At 38.9% G+C, this 17,858-nt stretch overlaps 1 protein-coding gene across 7 annotated transcripts in view; it reads right to left on the reverse strand.

Moving 5' to 3' along the window:
* Positions 1-17,858, reverse strand: part of DMXL1 (Dmx like 1) — a 70,799-nt gene that overhangs the window by 41,080 nt on the left and 11,861 nt on the right. For all 7 annotated transcript variants that reach the window (XM_060280148.2, XM_035099581.3, XM_060280147.2 and 4 more), the window contains 12 exons: positions 17,752-17,830; positions 15,894-16,020; positions 15,043-15,109; positions 10,344-10,519; positions 8,855-9,044; positions 8,520-8,685; positions 7,654-7,866; positions 6,378-6,622; positions 5,622-6,288; positions 5,362-5,483; positions 4,761-4,850; positions 2,767-2,869 (listed from right to left, as the gene is read on the reverse strand). In XM_060280148.2, the coding sequence (XP_060136131.1) occupies positions 2,767-2,869; positions 4,761-4,850; positions 5,362-5,483; positions 5,622-6,288; positions 6,378-6,622; positions 7,654-7,866; positions 8,520-8,685; positions 8,855-9,044; positions 10,344-10,519; positions 15,043-15,109; positions 15,894-16,020; positions 17,752-17,830 (2,245 nt within the window). The remainder of the gene's footprint in view (positions 1-2,766; positions 2,870-4,760; positions 4,851-5,361; positions 5,484-5,621; positions 6,289-6,377; positions 6,623-7,653; positions 7,867-8,519; positions 8,686-8,854; positions 9,045-10,343; positions 10,520-15,042; positions 15,110-15,893; positions 16,021-17,751; positions 17,831-17,858) is intronic.

A 17,858-nucleotide genomic window follows, 5' to 3' on the forward strand; every position in this document is an offset into this window, starting at 1 on the left:
CAACTTATATACTTGAAGTACCATCCTTTGTATCAAAAACTACAGAGTTTGTTACAGTACTTGTTAAGGAATCCTGTTTTTGACACAGATTTAGTATGGCATAAGCTTTCATGGAATCCAGTCCACTTTATCAGATGCATGAAATGTTATCCTGGGTTGTAAGTACATATAAACATTTGGAGGGGGTGGAGAACAAAGTCAGAAAGAAATGGGAGTGCAGAGTAATGGGAGTACAATATGGTGTTAATCTTGCTACTTTTTTTATTAGCAGTGGCCATTCATACAACACACACACACACACACACACACACACACACACACACACAAAATAGTTAACAAGCCAGACACTCTGACACACCTGGTTCCATACATTTCAAAGGGATTTATTATCTCATAAGAGAGAATAAAAATTGAGTTTTAGGTCACAATTCTATGCACAATTAGTTCAGAGTAAGTCATACTGATTGCTGTGTTGCTAAGAGCCAAACAAGATGTGACATTAAAGATGTTATTAGGAAAAACATTATTAAAAATAATAACAAGAGCATAAATGATTTTCATCAGGTTCTCAGCGCACAAGAAAGGAAGATTCAACTTTTACTTCCCGAAACACTATTCTGATTAGGTAAAGGCAGGCTTCCTCAAACTCGGCCCTCCAGATGTTTTTGGCCTACATCTCCCATGATCCCTAGCTAGTAGGACCAGTGGTCAGGGATGATGGGATTGTAGTCTCAAAACATCTGGAGGGCCGAGCTTGAGGAAGCCTGGGTAAAGATAAAGGTAAAGGACCCCTGGGTGGTTAAGTCCAGTCAAAGGCGACTATGGCATTGCAGCGCTCATCTCGCTTTCAGGCCAAGGGAGCCGGCAATTGTCCACAGACAGCTTTCCGGGTCATATGGCCATCATGACTAAACTGCTTCTGGTGCAATGGGACACTGTGACAGAAACCAGAGCGCACGGAAATGCCATTTATAATTACACAACCACCCCAAATTGGCTTTGAGGGAAAAAAGCTCCCAGAAGTGAAAAAAGGGACTTTTTCTATATGTAGGAGGGATTATTTTCACTGCGATAGCAGCTAGGGATTTAGTCTCTTCCTCCAATGTGGCTCTGTTGAAAATTCCTTTACTTTTGCCACACTAATAAAAAAAATTAAAATGTAATTTTCTAATGATGCATGAGTTCTTGGAACTAAGGGTTGAACTAGATGCAACTCTAAACATGGGACTGGAATGCTGTTCAAATTCAATCCAATGAGTCCCTTTATACATATACAGTGGTACCTCGACAACCGAACGCTTCGACTTCCAAAGGTTTTGACTTCCGAAGTCGACAAGCCCGGAAGCCTTTTCGCTGCGCACATGTTCTGTGCCTGCACAAAGTGGTGCACGCGGTGGGCGCATGCGCAGAAGCGCGAAATCGCGCTTCGCGCATGCACAGAAAGTGGCGCTTCGACAGGCGAAGACCTCGATTTACGAAGGCGGCCGCGGAACGGATCGTCTTCGTAAGTCGAGGTACCACTGTACAAATGATTATATATGCCATGGCAATTTGGCACTGTAGAATAGCAGCTTCTGAACAAAAGGACTACATATTCAGAATTTCAGATTACGTTTTTCTAAACTAAAGCCAGTACAATAACTGGTTTACATACACAGCAGAGTGAGAGGAGAATAAAATTCAATTGTAATACAATAAAAGAAATAAAAGCAGCAATAAAATACAATGAACAATCAGTATGAAAAATGGGATGGATGTGCTGTCTCCCATCTTCAACTACAAATCCAGACACAGACCACCTGAATGAAACTCATTGACCAGTTTGAGAAACCCTGCTTTAGAGGTAATTAAGACATTTAGTTTGGCTCTTAGCAACATTTGGCCTTCTGCATTGGTTAGCATGGAAAATCTTTGGCAGATATGCCTTGTGGACATGAACATTTGTGAAACTATTTTGTTTTTAAAGACTAAAAATGAATTTTAGGAAACATGATATACAAGGTAAATTGTCAAAAAAAACAAAAGTTAGTATTCAGTCATTTCAGAACACTTATCATTCAACAGAATCTATAAGGTGTTTAAATTTTAAAATAAAAAGACAATTAAAACCATACCGCAACAGCACACCATATTACAATTTGCAGCAGGTAGAAAAATTGTTAGGTGGTCCACCAAGACCTTCAGCAATCTTCAAGTAGTCCAAGGGGGGCAAGTTTGGGAACCACTGCTCTAAAACATTAACAGTATACTAGGATGATGCATGTTGTTTACAGGCCAGGTGGCGCTGTGGTTAAACCACTGAGCCTAGGGCTTGCTGATCAGAAGGTCGGCGGTTCGAATCCCTGTGACGGGGTGAGCTCCCGTTGCTTGGTCCCAGCTCCTGCCAACCTAGCAGTTCGAAAGCACGTCAAAATGCAAGTAGATAAATAGGAACCGCTACAGCGGGAAGGTAAACGGCGTTTCCATGTGCTGCTCTGGTTTGCCAGAAGTGGCTTTGTCATGCTGGCCACATGACCTGGAAGCTGTACGCCGGCTCCCTCGGCCAATAATGCGAGATGAGCGCGCAACCCCAGAGTCGGTCACGACTGGACCTAATGGTCAGGGGTCCCTTTACCTTTACCTTTAGGATGATGCATGTTGTTTACAGGACAGGAATCCCATTTTCTTACTATAATCTAGAATGCTTTAGATTTCATATTTTCACAAATTGTTACACAGTCATAATGCCATTTTATTGGGAAGTTACTAAAGACAGATATGCTTTACCAGAGTCAGGTAACATGGTGTTTTTCTCAGTCGGTTTATTTGCATGATTATTCAAAATGAAATCTTCTTGGAAAACGTGAAGTAGCTGCATTTTCCCACCACGCTAAATGAAAAAAAGCATATTAAAATACAACATTCTGCCCAAATTAAAATTTAATAGTCTCAAACAGAATATGTTGAAAATATGCAATACTTTGCTTAACACGTTTTCAGGAGGCAAAGAGTGGATTAGCCCCTGAGAAGGTGACAGAAAAATCAGGGAAGAGAAGTCCCTAAAGCTGTGAAGTGGAACTAGAGCAGAGGAATCTGCAGCTTCTGTTGCTTCTCTTATGATGGGGACCTGCCCCAAGAGCAGTAATAATGCTTACTTTTATTTCTTTGTGGCCCAATGCTACCATAAGCTGTAGAATAAAAGCAGGAATGGCTATACCGCTCCACCTCCACCGGTGTAATACTGCCTCCCTAACCTCCTAGATGATGAGCTGTTGCAGCCACCAGACTTGTTCCTACTACAGTCTGGAGTCACAAGGCGAGATAACCCAGGGGTCTCAAACTGACTCACCACTGTGCTGCCAATAGTGTGTGTGAAAGGATGACTCATAATAGGCTTCCCTCAGCATCACTGCCACCTCCTCCTCTCCAATGTGTTTCATCTTCTTTGCAACTACACAGGCTGTGTAAAAGCCTCATCAAACTACTGATTAAATGAAGTCTGTATCCCCTTGTTTCATCTCTTATAGTTGTTTTAACTGCGCGTATTTAAGTTCTTAACTGTTTTAAAGACCAGTTTTTATCCATCCATTATCCGTGTTTAATCTTGCATTCTATTCACATGTTTTAGCCTATGCCTGTTTATTTGTTCTTATTTGCTTTAACAATTATCTGTTTAAATGCTAACTGCTATTTATATGTTTTTCTTATGCTGGTCTGTGACTGTAATAAAAGTTCCTTCCTACATTAGAGAAAACGTCCAAAAACCTAACTTATTTTCACCAATTCATTTTTCTGGATCAATGCATATTCATCCCAAAGAGGGAAGTATCACGTAGTGTGAGGACTGCTGGGGGTGGAGAGGAATTCATTGGTTTGAATGTTATTTGGCACAACACCACCAACTGACACAGAGATGAGATGAACTGGACTTAAGGTTAGAAAAAACTATGTGTAAGATTTGGGTATTTGCCGCCAATGTTCTCATCTGGTCAAATGAAGTGATGGGGAGTCCTGGCCAAAGTGATGTGTTCTGCTTTGTGTATAAAGGATGTAGAAATGTTTGCTTGGGCACGGACAAGCCATCTCCTTGCTGTGGTGTCCATTCTACTTTCTGGAGTGGCCGGGGGATGTGGCAGGCTAATTTTCTGTAACTCTACACCTTTCTTTTCATAAAGTCTGAGGCAATTTTATGCAAGGTGGCAACTGGTTAGTAGCATCCCCTGACTCTAGGCAGAGAAGGGTGGGGGAGTACTGTTCTACTTACGCTAATAGACTCATACCCAGTTAGAGAGGGCAAAGAGATTCCAGTTTTCCCCAGACCAGCTGCCAATGACTGGGAAACTCACCGCAACCCTGGCAGGATACTGTAGTTCCCCTTCTTCACTTCCCTGCTGAACTGAGCTGAGGGGGCCAAGGCTGGGAAGCAGTGTGCTTACGGCCAGTTTGGTGGTGAGAAGGTAGGTTAGTCCTTCTCATAAAATAAATAAAAAGACAATCTTTTCAAAGCCACTCCCCATTCCTCAGCCAAGATCCTGTTCTTACAGTGCCAGATAGGGCCTTTCTCCCTCCCCAGGATGGGCTCATAATGATTAGGCCCTGCCTGGCCTCGGTTGGGATGAGCTAACCCTGAAGGTCTTGGAATGCCCTCTAGGAACCGCAGGAGAAAACACAGTATTTTGTTCATTTTTTTCAGAAGGCATATTATTTCTAGAAAATAGGTTATTTCTTTTGAATAAAATAAAACAATGATGTTTCCACCCAAAACAATGCAAGCGCCTTACCAGCTCTGTAATGGAATTCAACTCTACAATGCATCCTGGTCTAGCTGTGGATTGTTGACTTATGATGTTAAAAACTTCACCAACATATTTCTGTAGAGTTATAAAGGTCATTAGTTACAATTTTTGAGATTACATCCAGTCATATCTCATAAACCATTGCCTGAATCTTAATATAATGTAATCACGTGGGACTTTATGAAAAGGTATTTCTGCTTTATTTAACAAAGAGTGAGAATTTTTATTTTTGTGAATTCCTTAGGGCAATTCAAGTTTTGTTCTGTTAAATCTGGGTCAGGGATGGGGAACCTGTGGTTCTCTACATATTTTGTGATTACAACTCCCATCATTCCAGGTGGAGTTGATTAGAACTGGATTCCAGAAACATTTAGGGGGGGACACAGATTTCCCCATGTCTTATCTAAGCAAAGCTCAAAAACATAAAAATCTCCATTATCAAGCCTGAAAAAGATTACCGGTAGTCATACTTTTTTAAACTACAGGGCAAGCTAGATTTAATGCATGTGGCAGGAGTTTAATCCTCTCCCTGTGATGTTTCTGTTAAGATATTATGTAATTAACAAGCCTATTGGCCTTTACTTACAGAAATTCCTGGATTTGATAGTTCACAGAGAAGTTTTTTGGCATCTATTATAGCTTGATACAGTCTCAAATATTGTCCATCACTTGCAACAAAGCAAGCACTTGGTGAATTACAGTATGCACCTAAAGGCAATTATGAACAGTCAAATTTAGGTAAAAAAAGATCAATGAGTACCGATACATTTACACACAGTTTTATTCAGATATCATTATGAGTTGTTGCTAAGTTCTTTATTTTATTTATTTATAGGAGGGACTTACCTAGGCAATAACTGGGTATAAGGGTAGGCAGCCATGCCACATTTGAAAAGGCAGAGACATGAAGAGAATTAATTCTTGCAAGCTCAGAAACTCCACCAGAAAAAGATAATGGCCCAACTGGATCAACTCTCCAAAGGATGAGTTCACTGTAAACAGCAGTGAGATCCTGTGATGTGCTTGCTGTGCCTTCATCGTGAAGTCTTGATTGTGAGACATCACACGACTCTTTAATGCTGTCAACAGCCGGTGTCCTTATTGCATTATGATGAGAAGTTGTAAGTAGCAATGGAAGTACTGAATGGCAAGCCAAGTCATTAAGATGGAAGCGATGACCACAATATCTTGATTTGTGGGAAATACTGAGTACAACTGAAAAGGCCGATTCCTCTGCAAAGCTGACCAGCCATTGGTTTAGAGAACCATCTGCATGTTTGGAAATCATCATAACATTTGGGGTGAAGATGCTTAATTTTAAGCTGTTGGTTGATTTACTATGGCCTGAAGAGATTAACATTGAGCAGGAACGCCCAAGGCTAGATGGTTTCTGTTTGCCTTGTTGAAGAGCAAGATCCACATTCTTTGTACAAGCGTACATCACTACACTTTTGCAGAGCGAATTTGCATCACCAGTAGGGAAGGCCACAGGAATCCTCGAGACAAACGATACCTAAAAACAGAAATGGTATGGAGAAGCATTGGAGTCAAGTGGAACACCTCAAAACTATTTAAAAAATTTATTCAGAAGAGCCACAGTACCTGTACTTGGCGAAACATGCCTGGCTGGTACTCATCTAGCCAATCTACATGCCATACTAACAGTGACCCATCCATAGGATGAATACTAAACAACATGTCTGCATTTTTATTCCATTCCGACAGCTGTACTTCAATCTCATGATCAACAACAGAAGATGACAAGGGGATATAGCTTGAATTTGGAACTGGTTTTTCACCAGCAAGTTCTTGATTTCCTTTTTGGTCTTCTCTATTGCCATCGGTTTCTGGGGAGAAAAAAAAGTGTCACTGTCAAGAGATCTGCACACTGAAACCATCCTTACAGTCACAGGCAATGTGACGTTTTACAGCATTTTCTAGAACTCAAAAAGTTCTAGCAGGTTGAAACAGACATCTCCTATACCCATACATTGACCTAGCACAGATCTCTTTAGACCTCAAATAAGTCTGACTGTGGTTTAAAGGTGAAGTGCAGTGTGCAAGTGAACAGGGAGGAAATAGCTGCCACTTCATGTCACCCTTTGCTCCTGCTGTGATACTGGGAGTTAAATCAAAGTTATGTTCAAACCAAGACCTGGAGCTGACGCTCTCCAATCAGCCCACAAGCTGTAACTAAGACTTGTTCTTGACTTACACCTCAGACTTTGTCTGGCAAAGACAAGCCACAAGTCCAGGTTCAGATGTAATGGCAGCAGTGGGAGAAGGGAGAGTAAATTTGCTATTATTTTTTTCCCCTTGTGCACCTGCATGCTGGACAGTCACCTTTAAACCATATTTAAGTTTAACTTTTTTTTTCAAGTGACATGCGAATGAGACCACTTTGCCAAATATCCATGTTCAATATCTCCATCAATAATTTTCTATGGCTGCCAATAATTTACTATGACTATTTTCAAAAATATTTCATATTTGGTTTATCTAACAAAGCAATGTCCACGTGAGGGATATTTCTTGTTCTGTGGGTAATGTAATGTCTGATTTAAAACACTTTAAACAAAATATTCAAAATCTAGGGGTAATGGCTTCAAGATTAAGAGTTACACAGACAGTGAACTCTCTTGTGCACTTAGGGAAAGAATCCAAAATTTTGCAATTCACACATAACAGGACTCCTCCTTCCTCTCCTCCCCCTGCAACCCTCTGTGGGCTCTCAAAATCTGCTGGAGAAGATTCCAATCCTCTGAGGCACATTTTAAAGGTGCCTTTTAATACATACTAACTAAATATTAAATTAGTGTATTATAGGCAGTACATTGTTTCCAAAAGGGGTCAAACAAACCAAGAGTAGGCACTTTACCTTCATCAGATTTTATCTCTGTCTGATTAGACTCTTCAGTGCTGACCTCTGAAGAAATATGCTCAAAACTCTTTTTTAGTTGCTGTAGAAAGACTTCCATTGATAGGGTAAAATGCAATTCTTTATTATTCAGCCAGTGTACAACAAAAGGCCCACTCTTTTCTTCATTTTCATTAAGACTCAGAGACATGATGGAAGGGAGCAAAGGAATGTCTACAAGCAAAAGACTAAACTTACTTTCTCGTCAAGATGTACCATAACTTTTAAGTTATTTCCATTTTTGTAAGTAAAACTTAACTGCATTAGAAGATGGACATTAACACACACATGCAAAAATCACAGGATAGTTAATCCTACATTTCTTTACTAAAGCACACCCAGAGATATACATAGACCCCACTCCTCTCTGCCCACAAAAAAAAAAGAGAATACAAATATGACTGCTTGAAAGTAGGTTATTAACATCTCAAGGATTCATGTCCAAAATTCAAAGAGCTTTTTAAAGTACACCTGAAGATTTTGGGCATGCCCATTGGGATTTATGATATTTTGTTTTTAAAAAATCAGCAGGAGAAACTAAATGTTATCTGACACAGGGAAGGAGGGCATGTCCAATGGACAAAGACCAGTTTTCTTGTATTTGGCTGCAAGGTGCCAACATAACCCAAACATGGCATGTGTGATTCACATCCAAAGAAACTAAACAGATTATATGGCATAGTTTCATTTGAGGGTTTTGTTATTGTTATGCTAAGCTTTATATCATCATTATTCACAGTCAGACAGTATGTCAATGTTACTTTTGCAGGAGAATTTTAAAATGAACTGTACCCACTTATAAAGCAAAAATTGGCATTCATAATCACCTGTAGCTGGGTTGATGCTGGCAGCAATGTGAAAGTGGCAAAGTGCATTTGATTGCAATGGAGTGTTTCGATGAACTTCGTGAGCATCTTGCTGATGTGGCAAGTATCCAGTATGTGCAAGTGCTATTGACCTCCTTCTTCCTCGTCGAAAGGGCTTTAGATTTAACTGTTGAGAAAATGACATGTTATACAAAAGCAGAAAAGGAATCTAGCAGCAGCAATATAGCTCAGATTACTATTTCTCAACAGTCAGCAAGTTAGTACGGTTGTTATTTTAAATACAAAACTATAATGATCTGGGAGGCTTACTCAAAGTCAGATAATTATCTTCTTACCTCTAAAGCATTTTTCATGCTCTCTTTACTAGAAGCATTCCTCTTAAAGTTGTTAGTTGACTTCACAGGTTCAGGCAAATGGTTGTATCCACCTCCATATAACAGACTGTCATTTGGCAACAAAGTCTCTGCCCAGAGACGGCATATATTATCCTTGCAGCATGTCAACAGCACATTACATACGGCACCACTATGATAGGAAAAAGTTTTTTAAAAATTCTGCAGGGGTTTCTGAATTTAATAGCAAGTCATATTTTTCTGCTTTGAAGTCAATACTACACATGAATACTTGGAAATAACTTTTTTTTTTAAAAAAAAATGTAAGACATATTCCTATTTCCTTACCACCCTTCTACTGCAGCAGTATGGTGAAGGTTAGGGCAACTCGAGCCACAGTGGGCTTGGATATATTAGGTTCCTGCTTTGTTTCCCTATAGCCAAGGATATCCGGATGCTATTTGTACAACACTGGTGAGGACACAAACTCCTAACATTATATGTACTGTGGTACCTCGGTTTTCAAATGTAATCTGTTCCAGAAGACCATTCGAGTTCCAAAGCATTCGAAAACTGAGGCTCAATAGCCAACAGCTAGGTCTCCAGATCTTGCACTCAGCAGAAGCCACGTAGCACATTCGACTTCTGAGGCTTGTTCGAAAACCAAAGTATTTACTTCCGGGTTTTTAGCGTTTGAAAACCGAAATGTTCGACTTCCGAGATGTTTGAAAACCGAGGTACCACTGTATAAGTATTTCCTACAATTAGTGTATCGTTAATGTGACTCTCATTCGATGACTATGTTCTGCTCACAGATCTATAAAACTAACCAATTACTCAGTGCCGAGGCAGTGATGATGAAGAACGAAAAGGTGATTCTCATTTAATGTCAGAACACATGTACAGAACTGATGTCAATGTTGCCAAAGTGTCGTACAGCGTACCTTCAGTGTGTTATGAGTGCAGGATGGTTCATGAGGCTTGGCACTGTGGAAGATATTTTACATGCTGCTTGTGGCATTTTAAGGAAGCATATTACATGCAGTAGCAGTGGACGGCATGGTGGAGGGTGCGCTACTCACCTGAAATTTCTATGCTCCCGTTGCTGCTAAATACTGGGGAGCAATGAGGTGCTGGTAAGGTCAGTGCTGTGCAAACACACTGCCAAGAGCATCGTATCGGCTCCACCAGTTTGCACTGCACTGACCTTAACCCTTCCATTTTCTGTCCTGATCGGCAGCAGCAACTTAGCAGGAGGGAGGTCAGGTGTGCAGCCCAGCCCGACCACATGGTCTACTACTGATTATATAGCTCCATAATCTTATCTTATCTGTTTTGGGATCACTACCAGTGAAGACTTACTTAGATTCATCTGAATACCCAACCATGGCTGATTAAATAATATTGGCACAATTTTGAGAGCACAAGGCAAAATTTGAAAGCATCCACAATGTCTACCAATTCAAAGATGGAACAATGAAAAACTGCTCACCGTGGCATGTAGTTACTTGTCTTTCGCCAGGAGAACCCATTAACAGACCGAGGATGAACCAAGTAAATAAATGAGAAGCCTACTTCCTGTGTGATTGCTTCTGGTGCTGTAACTGGAGGTGTGACTGCTGATTTCCAGCTATCAGTGTTATACCACACTTTTACAAGACAATCATCCTAGCAAAGAAGAAGTGATATATATTAGTACACTATTTTCCAGAATAAAAGGGACGCGGATGGTGCTGTGGTCTAAACCACAGAGCCTACGGCTTGCCAGTCAGAAGGTCGGCGGTTCAAATCCCCACAACAGTCCCGTTGCTCGGTCGCAGCTCCTGCCCACCTAGCAGTTCAAAAGCACATCAAAGTGCAAGTAAGATAGGTACCGCTCTGGTAGGAAGGTAAATGGTGTTTCCGTGTGCTGCTCTGGTTTTGCCAGAAGCGGCTTAGTCATGCTGGCCACATGACCCAGAAGCTGTCTGCGGACAAACGCCGGCTCCCTCGCCCTATAGAGCAGTGTTTCTCAACCAGTGTGCCTCCAGATGTTTTGGGACTACAACTCCCATCATCCCTAGCTAGCAAGACCAGTGGTCAGGAATGATGGGAGTTGTAGTCCCCAAACATCTGGAGGCACACTGGTTGAGAAACACTGCTATAGAGCAAGATGAGTGCCGCAACCCCAGTCGTCTGCGACTGGACCTAACGGTCAGGGGTACCTTTACCTTATTTTCCATAATTGCTACACAGAGCTAATTCTTCCGCTTTTGCTCACTCTTAAATAAGCTTTTCAATACAATTGAATAGAATTATTTTCAACAGAATTAATTAATCATGTTGAATGAAGGATGAAGTCACCTTTCCCCCATAAAAAGAACTTTTAAAATTTCTTCTTAATCTGTTGTTCATATTTTTGCCAATTATTTTTAATGAACTCCATCCCTCACCAGGGCCTTCTTTTTGAAAAATGTAAGCAGCAGCAAAAAAATTTCCCTACTCTTTCTGTAAGAAGAGCCAAAGGAGACTCCATTTCTCTCCTGAGTTCTCTGCCCTTGTCCAATCCTGGTTTCTGCACATATTTGATTCCCATGACACTCATCCCCCCCTCTGGTTGTGAGTACAGAAACAAAAATATAAAATGCTTTGCACTAAATGCTGATCTGCCTCACCTTGCATGAACTTCTCAACTATTGACAGATTCATAGCTGGCTTATTTTAACTGAAACTCATGACTCATTTCTCTGTGTGTAAATAGTATGTGTGTAAATAAGGGGAAAATTTGATGTCTGAACCATAATCAGAACCCAGAAAGAAAGAATCACTGAAAAATCCTGTATAATAGAAAAACTGTTACTGGAAAAAATAAAGAGAAAATGGAAGGTGAATGAAGAAAGATTAGATAATCATCCAAGAAAGAGATAAGTAGTAAAAATTACAGAATTAACAGTCTGTTTTAAAAAATGTAGTCTATAGTCTACAGTCCAAGGATGTCAAGAAGTTATGACTACATGAGATAACAATAGAAAAGCATGAGCATAAAAGATATCAATGAAGCACTGGAGAGAAGCTGCTGAAGGACAAGATTTATCATGCTGTTTTGAAGGGCTGTTAAAGGCTTATTTGGAATCGAAATAAGAATGTGCATTGGCATAGAAGGTGCTATTAAAATAAATTTAAGATCTAGAAAAAAATATCAATGGAAGTTTTCATAAGATTTGCTAATTACAGCGTAAAAGATGCAATTCAGATAAATGTTTGGGCAGGATATTCACTTAAAACAGACTATACAGAGGCTGATGTTTTAGCAGGTATACATCTGAAAATATTAAGACGAAACCTGTAATTTTTGACCATTTGTTTAAGAGATAGACACATGAGGGACTACTTTTATTCTTAAGTTTTTGTTTGGAATAGAATGGATTGCATTGCAGAATACCAAAGAAGGTCAACACTTGTTAGACATAAGCAATAGTTCTCTTCCACAAGCAAATAAAACCTAACCACTTAATGCTAGGCTGCTGTTATTAATCCTTGCATCTCTCTCAAGCAGAAATAGTTACAATTTCTTGAGGAAGTAAGGGAAGGGAAGGGAGAAATGAAACATGAACAAAATAATTAAAGGAAAGAGAAAAATGTATAACTGAATAATGGATAATTTAAGATTACTGTCTGTTAACGTATGGAGACTGAATTAACTCAATAAATGCATAAACATCATTAGGCTATTGAAAAAAAGAAAAAAAAGCTTCAATAATTCTCCTCCAGTAGAAACATAATTTAAGAAAGAGATTTAAAATATCTGGATGCCTTTACACTGAGCTAATTTAAGGTAAGATGATAAGATAAGATAAGATAAGATAAGGCAGTATATTATTGCTGAAGGTTTAATCTCCATTAAGAATACAGAATGGATAAAAGACCCATCTGAACGTTGTATTTTTGGCATAGATACAATAGTCAATAAACCTTTTATGACATTTATGTCGTTTATCTTTTATTAGAATAGTAAGAGTTCAAGGCACAATAAATTCATAGGCCTGTATCTAACATGTTCCATGCACAGACAGTACAAACTTCAGCTCTCGCAATGAGACTTTCACCTTCTCCTCCTCCCCACTGCAGCTCTCTTTGTGTCCTCACAATTTGCTCCAAAGGGGTTGGGGACTCTGATTTTGGGGGTGCACAGGGACTGGAGAGGAAGATGAAGTCTGCATGAGCAGAAGTCTGTTTGAGTAATGCTGGATTCTATGCATAAATTCTTTGGGAGGGGGGTTTAAAAGAATAGTACAATGAATTACATCAATTTGCACATGATATTTTAGACTAGAATAAGCAACATGAGTTAAGATTTATGAACACTGGTTCTAGCTGGCAACTAACTATATATGATTAATCCATATTTCTGTTGTATTATACAGTACTATCCTTTTACTAACTTACTATTGTATATTTGTATTGCAAATAATTCAAATAAATGTGTTTTTAAAAGAAAATGAACAGAAACAGGCATATTTCTATTTGCAGGGATGAAGGCATACAAAATAGCTAAGGTAATATATCTATTAGAGCAGGTATGTCCAAAGTCCATTTTGGGAGCCTAATCCGGCCCCTGTTGCAGTATACGGTATGTACTGGGGTAGAATCCTAAAAAAATCTCAACAACTTCAATCCTAAGAAAAGTTCTATGTAAGAGTTGAATCCAGACTCTTTCAAAGGAAACAAGTCCTCATTTGGGTTTGGGTGTTGTACATTTAAAACACCTACCAGGATGCTACTTTGTCCCCTTTCTGAAGCCATCCCTAATGGATAGTCAAAATCAACAGATGAATATCCAGCGAGGAAAATACACAAGCTCAACAACTTTAATCCTCAATCCTAAGAAAAGCTCAACCACAACTTTGGGGTAAAATTGTAAAAAAAAAGCTCAACAACTTTGGTCAGCCCTCACGCATGTTCACTTAATCAAATCTGGCCCTCTTTGAAAAAAGTTTGGGTACCCCTGTATTAGAGCAACTACTGTAAATGTTAAAAAGTATTTTCTTAAATGGGCATCCAAAAATAAATAGCAGCTACCCATTTCCCTTAATTTTGGCACTGTAGCCAAATATGTCAATTCCACAGAAAGTCATTCTGTCTGAAAAACAAGCATCACAAGATTGCATCTTAGGCCTTAGGGGAAGTGTTAGTTGCTTCAAACAGATCACCATGTTATTGCAATATTATGCTTCTGTGCTGATGATTATTCATCTGAAGAGCACAAGAACTGTGAAATCCGTTAAGAGAAAAAAAATCACACTGGATTTTAAGTTAGCTGATCTTTTGTCCAAAATTAAGTTTATAAGGGTGACTTATTATAACGAGCAATTTATTTTATTTATAAATTTGCATAGCACTCTTCATCTGAAGAAAGCAGGGGGGTCCACAACATAAAATGGGAAATTATATTGTATGACTTATTCTTAATATTCTTGGAGGAAACTAAATTATGGTTTGTGAAATCTGTAATTTGCTCTTCTTTTAAGGGATTTATGACACTGTTGCAGCACCACAGTTGCTCTATGGATGAGCAGAGTTTGGGAAGATAGGGGCTTTCGCAAAACCACAGACTTACATAGCCAATTAGCTATGTAGACTACAACTTTCCAATCCTTGGCTTGTTAACCACTTATGACTGTGTCTGTATGCTGAACATAGGAGTCTCACAGCTAAGCTTGCTTTGCCCTGCCTTTAAAAGCTTGGTGGTGGTCATGTTAACCCATTGGGACAACTGAGTTTCTTGCCCTGAACTCTGACTCAGGACTACTGCTCCTAGCCCAGCTAGTCCTGTCATTCCTGTTGCCTAGTCCAAGCTCTGAGACTGTTATGATACTATGCTTGTTCCTGAGCCTGTACCTTTAATCTCCCTGTAAAAAGATCTCTTCTTTACTCTCAAATCAGAACCTCTGTCACCTTGGTCTGAGTGGAAGCCAAGATAGTAGTACCTATGAACTGCCCTCCCCTCCTCTTCTATAGTCACATGAGATGGAAAATGATTTAAAATGTGTGTGTAAGAATATCAACATTGTATCCCTGGTTTTATTGGTTCTTTTCATTTTATTTTATTTTCAAAAATATTTTATTGTATATTTAATGTAAGTACTCTGCTATATGCAGAAAGGCTAGGTTAAAATAAGAACTATATTTCAGATCCTATGAAACTGGTTTACCTTTCCTGCGGTAGCAAAAAATTCCCCATCTGGTGAAAACTTCATTAGCTGAACTTCAGATGCAGTTCTGTGAACAGCAGAAAAGAAAAGGGGTAAAAGATGTTGGTTGCTATTTGATACCTCAAAAACGTAATAAAACTGAACTTGAGTTCCATATTAGAGTTAACAAAATCGCTTATTTGAAATTCAATTATTATTGTTTTAGTTGCAGATGATTAATTGCAAAACTGATGAAACAACTTATGTGATTTACTTGGCTGTTCACCTACCAAAAACAAAGTTACAACATTAACACAGGTTTTACAATTATAAAACTTAGTAACTTAGTAATTACAAAGCTGTTGAAACCCTGTTTCACTTCTTAACATTTGCATTGTTTGCTTTATTTATGCTGGATGACCCTTCTCAAGAGTAAAAGGGCACTAAATATTCATAAGCACTTCCATATGCTCTATGTTGTAGAGATGGAACATCTACTACTGTACATATTTTGGAAAGTATCTCATATATAACACATTTTAATCTGGGGAACAACATACAATGATTGGCTCACACCGAATGAACTGAATTGCAGTATACTGTTTCTTGTTTCTTTCTCAGTTTACCAAATATAAAATTAGACCCGCATTGAGGACAAAGGAAGTCAATTAGAAAAGAATAAGAATTGAAATATGGATATGCGTTTATTATTTGTTTTGTATCTGTATTTTTTTTTAAGTCTCTGTGTTGTAATAATAAGATAATAAAAAGTACACACACACATATATATGAATTGCTGTATACTTATCATTTAAATATACTACTTTGGAGGTTCAAAAACAAGTGTAAATTAGTCATAGTATATTTCTTACTTGCACTGCCAAATGATTCTCCAATTCCGAGCTTCTGTTTTTTCAGGATTTTCATCTTCCGATGGGTTTTCATAATTGACATTGGACCAAAGCTGCAAACAACTGCAAGCCGTCAATAGACGGGAGCCTTGATTTTGAAAATGTATACACATAAATTAGAATAGAAAATAGTAGATAAAGTCAAACTATAGACTCTGAAATAACTGAAACAAACAATATAACTATAAACCAACTATATACTCTAAAATATACACCTGAATCTATAAAGATTTAGATGATCAATCTGAACTACTCATAATTAAACCACTTCATTTGCATACACAAAGACTAGAATTGGCAACTGTCCTGTAAGATGGCAAATTGGCAAGAAGTCAACTGGCAAAAATATGCATGCCAATCCAGCTATCAGAATTCCATCTTTATTAATTGTTGCCTGGAGGAAGGGAAGAGATCGATCTAGCTTCACTTACCAGCAAGGTACCGTACAGTACTTCAGCAGCTTCTCTGACTACACTGACTCAGCTAGTAAAATTCCATTTTTAACTGCCAAGTGCTTTATGAACAGGTGGGGAAGGCCTGCGTAAAGGATTCTCTTTAGGAGGGTAAGCATTAAGGGATGTTGGGAACTCAGACACATACATGAGGAATGATAGATCAGAAGGATTTGGAAGCATGAAAGAATAATGACAGCTCAATGTCACTCAACTCTTGCTAACTAGTCAAAGAACAGCTTTTTGGTGTCCAGACGAAGAGTAAGGGATAGTAGGAAGAACCTCTAGATCAGAGTAGACAGATGTCACAGCTCCAACCAGTCCCAGCCAGCATAGCTAAAGGTCAAAGCCGAGTCCAACAACTTCTGGGGACCATGTTGGCTAATTATAAGTTAGATACACTGAAACCTTAACTGCACAGTATCATGCATTGGGGCGGGGGGGGGGGGTATGAGGCTTTGAGTTTGCTAGGAATCCTGCAACACAAGCCAGATGAGCAATATGCATTGTCCTGGTCAATTTCTTTCAAACTAAAATATATATATTAAAAAGTAGCATGTGAATTCTAAGATTAAGGAAGTGGGGGCCGTGTCGTAAGAAATGACTGAAAAGCAATTCTGTTTATATCAAATTTCCATAGAATCGTAAGTCATCTAGTCCGACCCCCATTATGCTATTTAAACGTGTGTGCCCCCCAATTCATTCATATAAATGTCTCTTATTCCTCCACCCCCAAGCAGAAAAAATAATCAATTATGCAAAGTATCACAAGCCTCAACATATATTCAAGTCATTCAGTTACAGGAAAACAGAAACCAAGTTTGGGGTGTGTGGTTTGAGAGGAAACTTGGAAAAGAAGGGTACTTGAGAATAAACAGGGAGGTCCACTTCAGGGGAGGCTCGGGTTCCCCTGGATTCAAAGCACACCCACTCCCCAGGCATACCCCTGGGATTGGGGTGGTGGTGGTGACTTATGCCAGTCCTTCAGCTAACACACTTATTTCCCCTCTAGCCACGCCCTATTATTCCTAACCAGCATGAATTTTATGTTGTGAACCGTTCTGAAATCTACGGTGGTATACAAATTTAATTAATAATAATAGTGATAATAATAATAATAATAATAGCAATGAAGCATACGATTGGATGCTTCATCTATTACATATACTCCCCCACCTCCATACTACAGGATTGCTCTGCCCAACACAACACTTCCTTCCATAGAAACATGCCTAAATATGAATTACAAGTATTATTATTATTATTATTATTATTATTATTATTATTATTATTATTATTATCACAAGATAATTCCCTGAAAGGCAGGCAAAAAAGAAAGGCAAACATTCAACTGTTTCTGTATTTACCTGTCGGATCCCATGTTAAGTTATGCACTGCATCTTCCAGTAAAATTTGATCTGACTTCTGCCACTGATAATGCAATCCCTAAAAACCAAACACAAATGCAATAGAA

This window comes from Zootoca vivipara, chromosome 10 (assembly GCF_965207765.1).
Source record: "Zootoca vivipara chromosome 10, rZooViv2.hap1.1, whole genome shotgun sequence".
Lineage (NCBI taxonomy): Eukaryota > Metazoa > Chordata > Lepidosauria > Squamata > Lacertidae > Zootoca > Zootoca vivipara.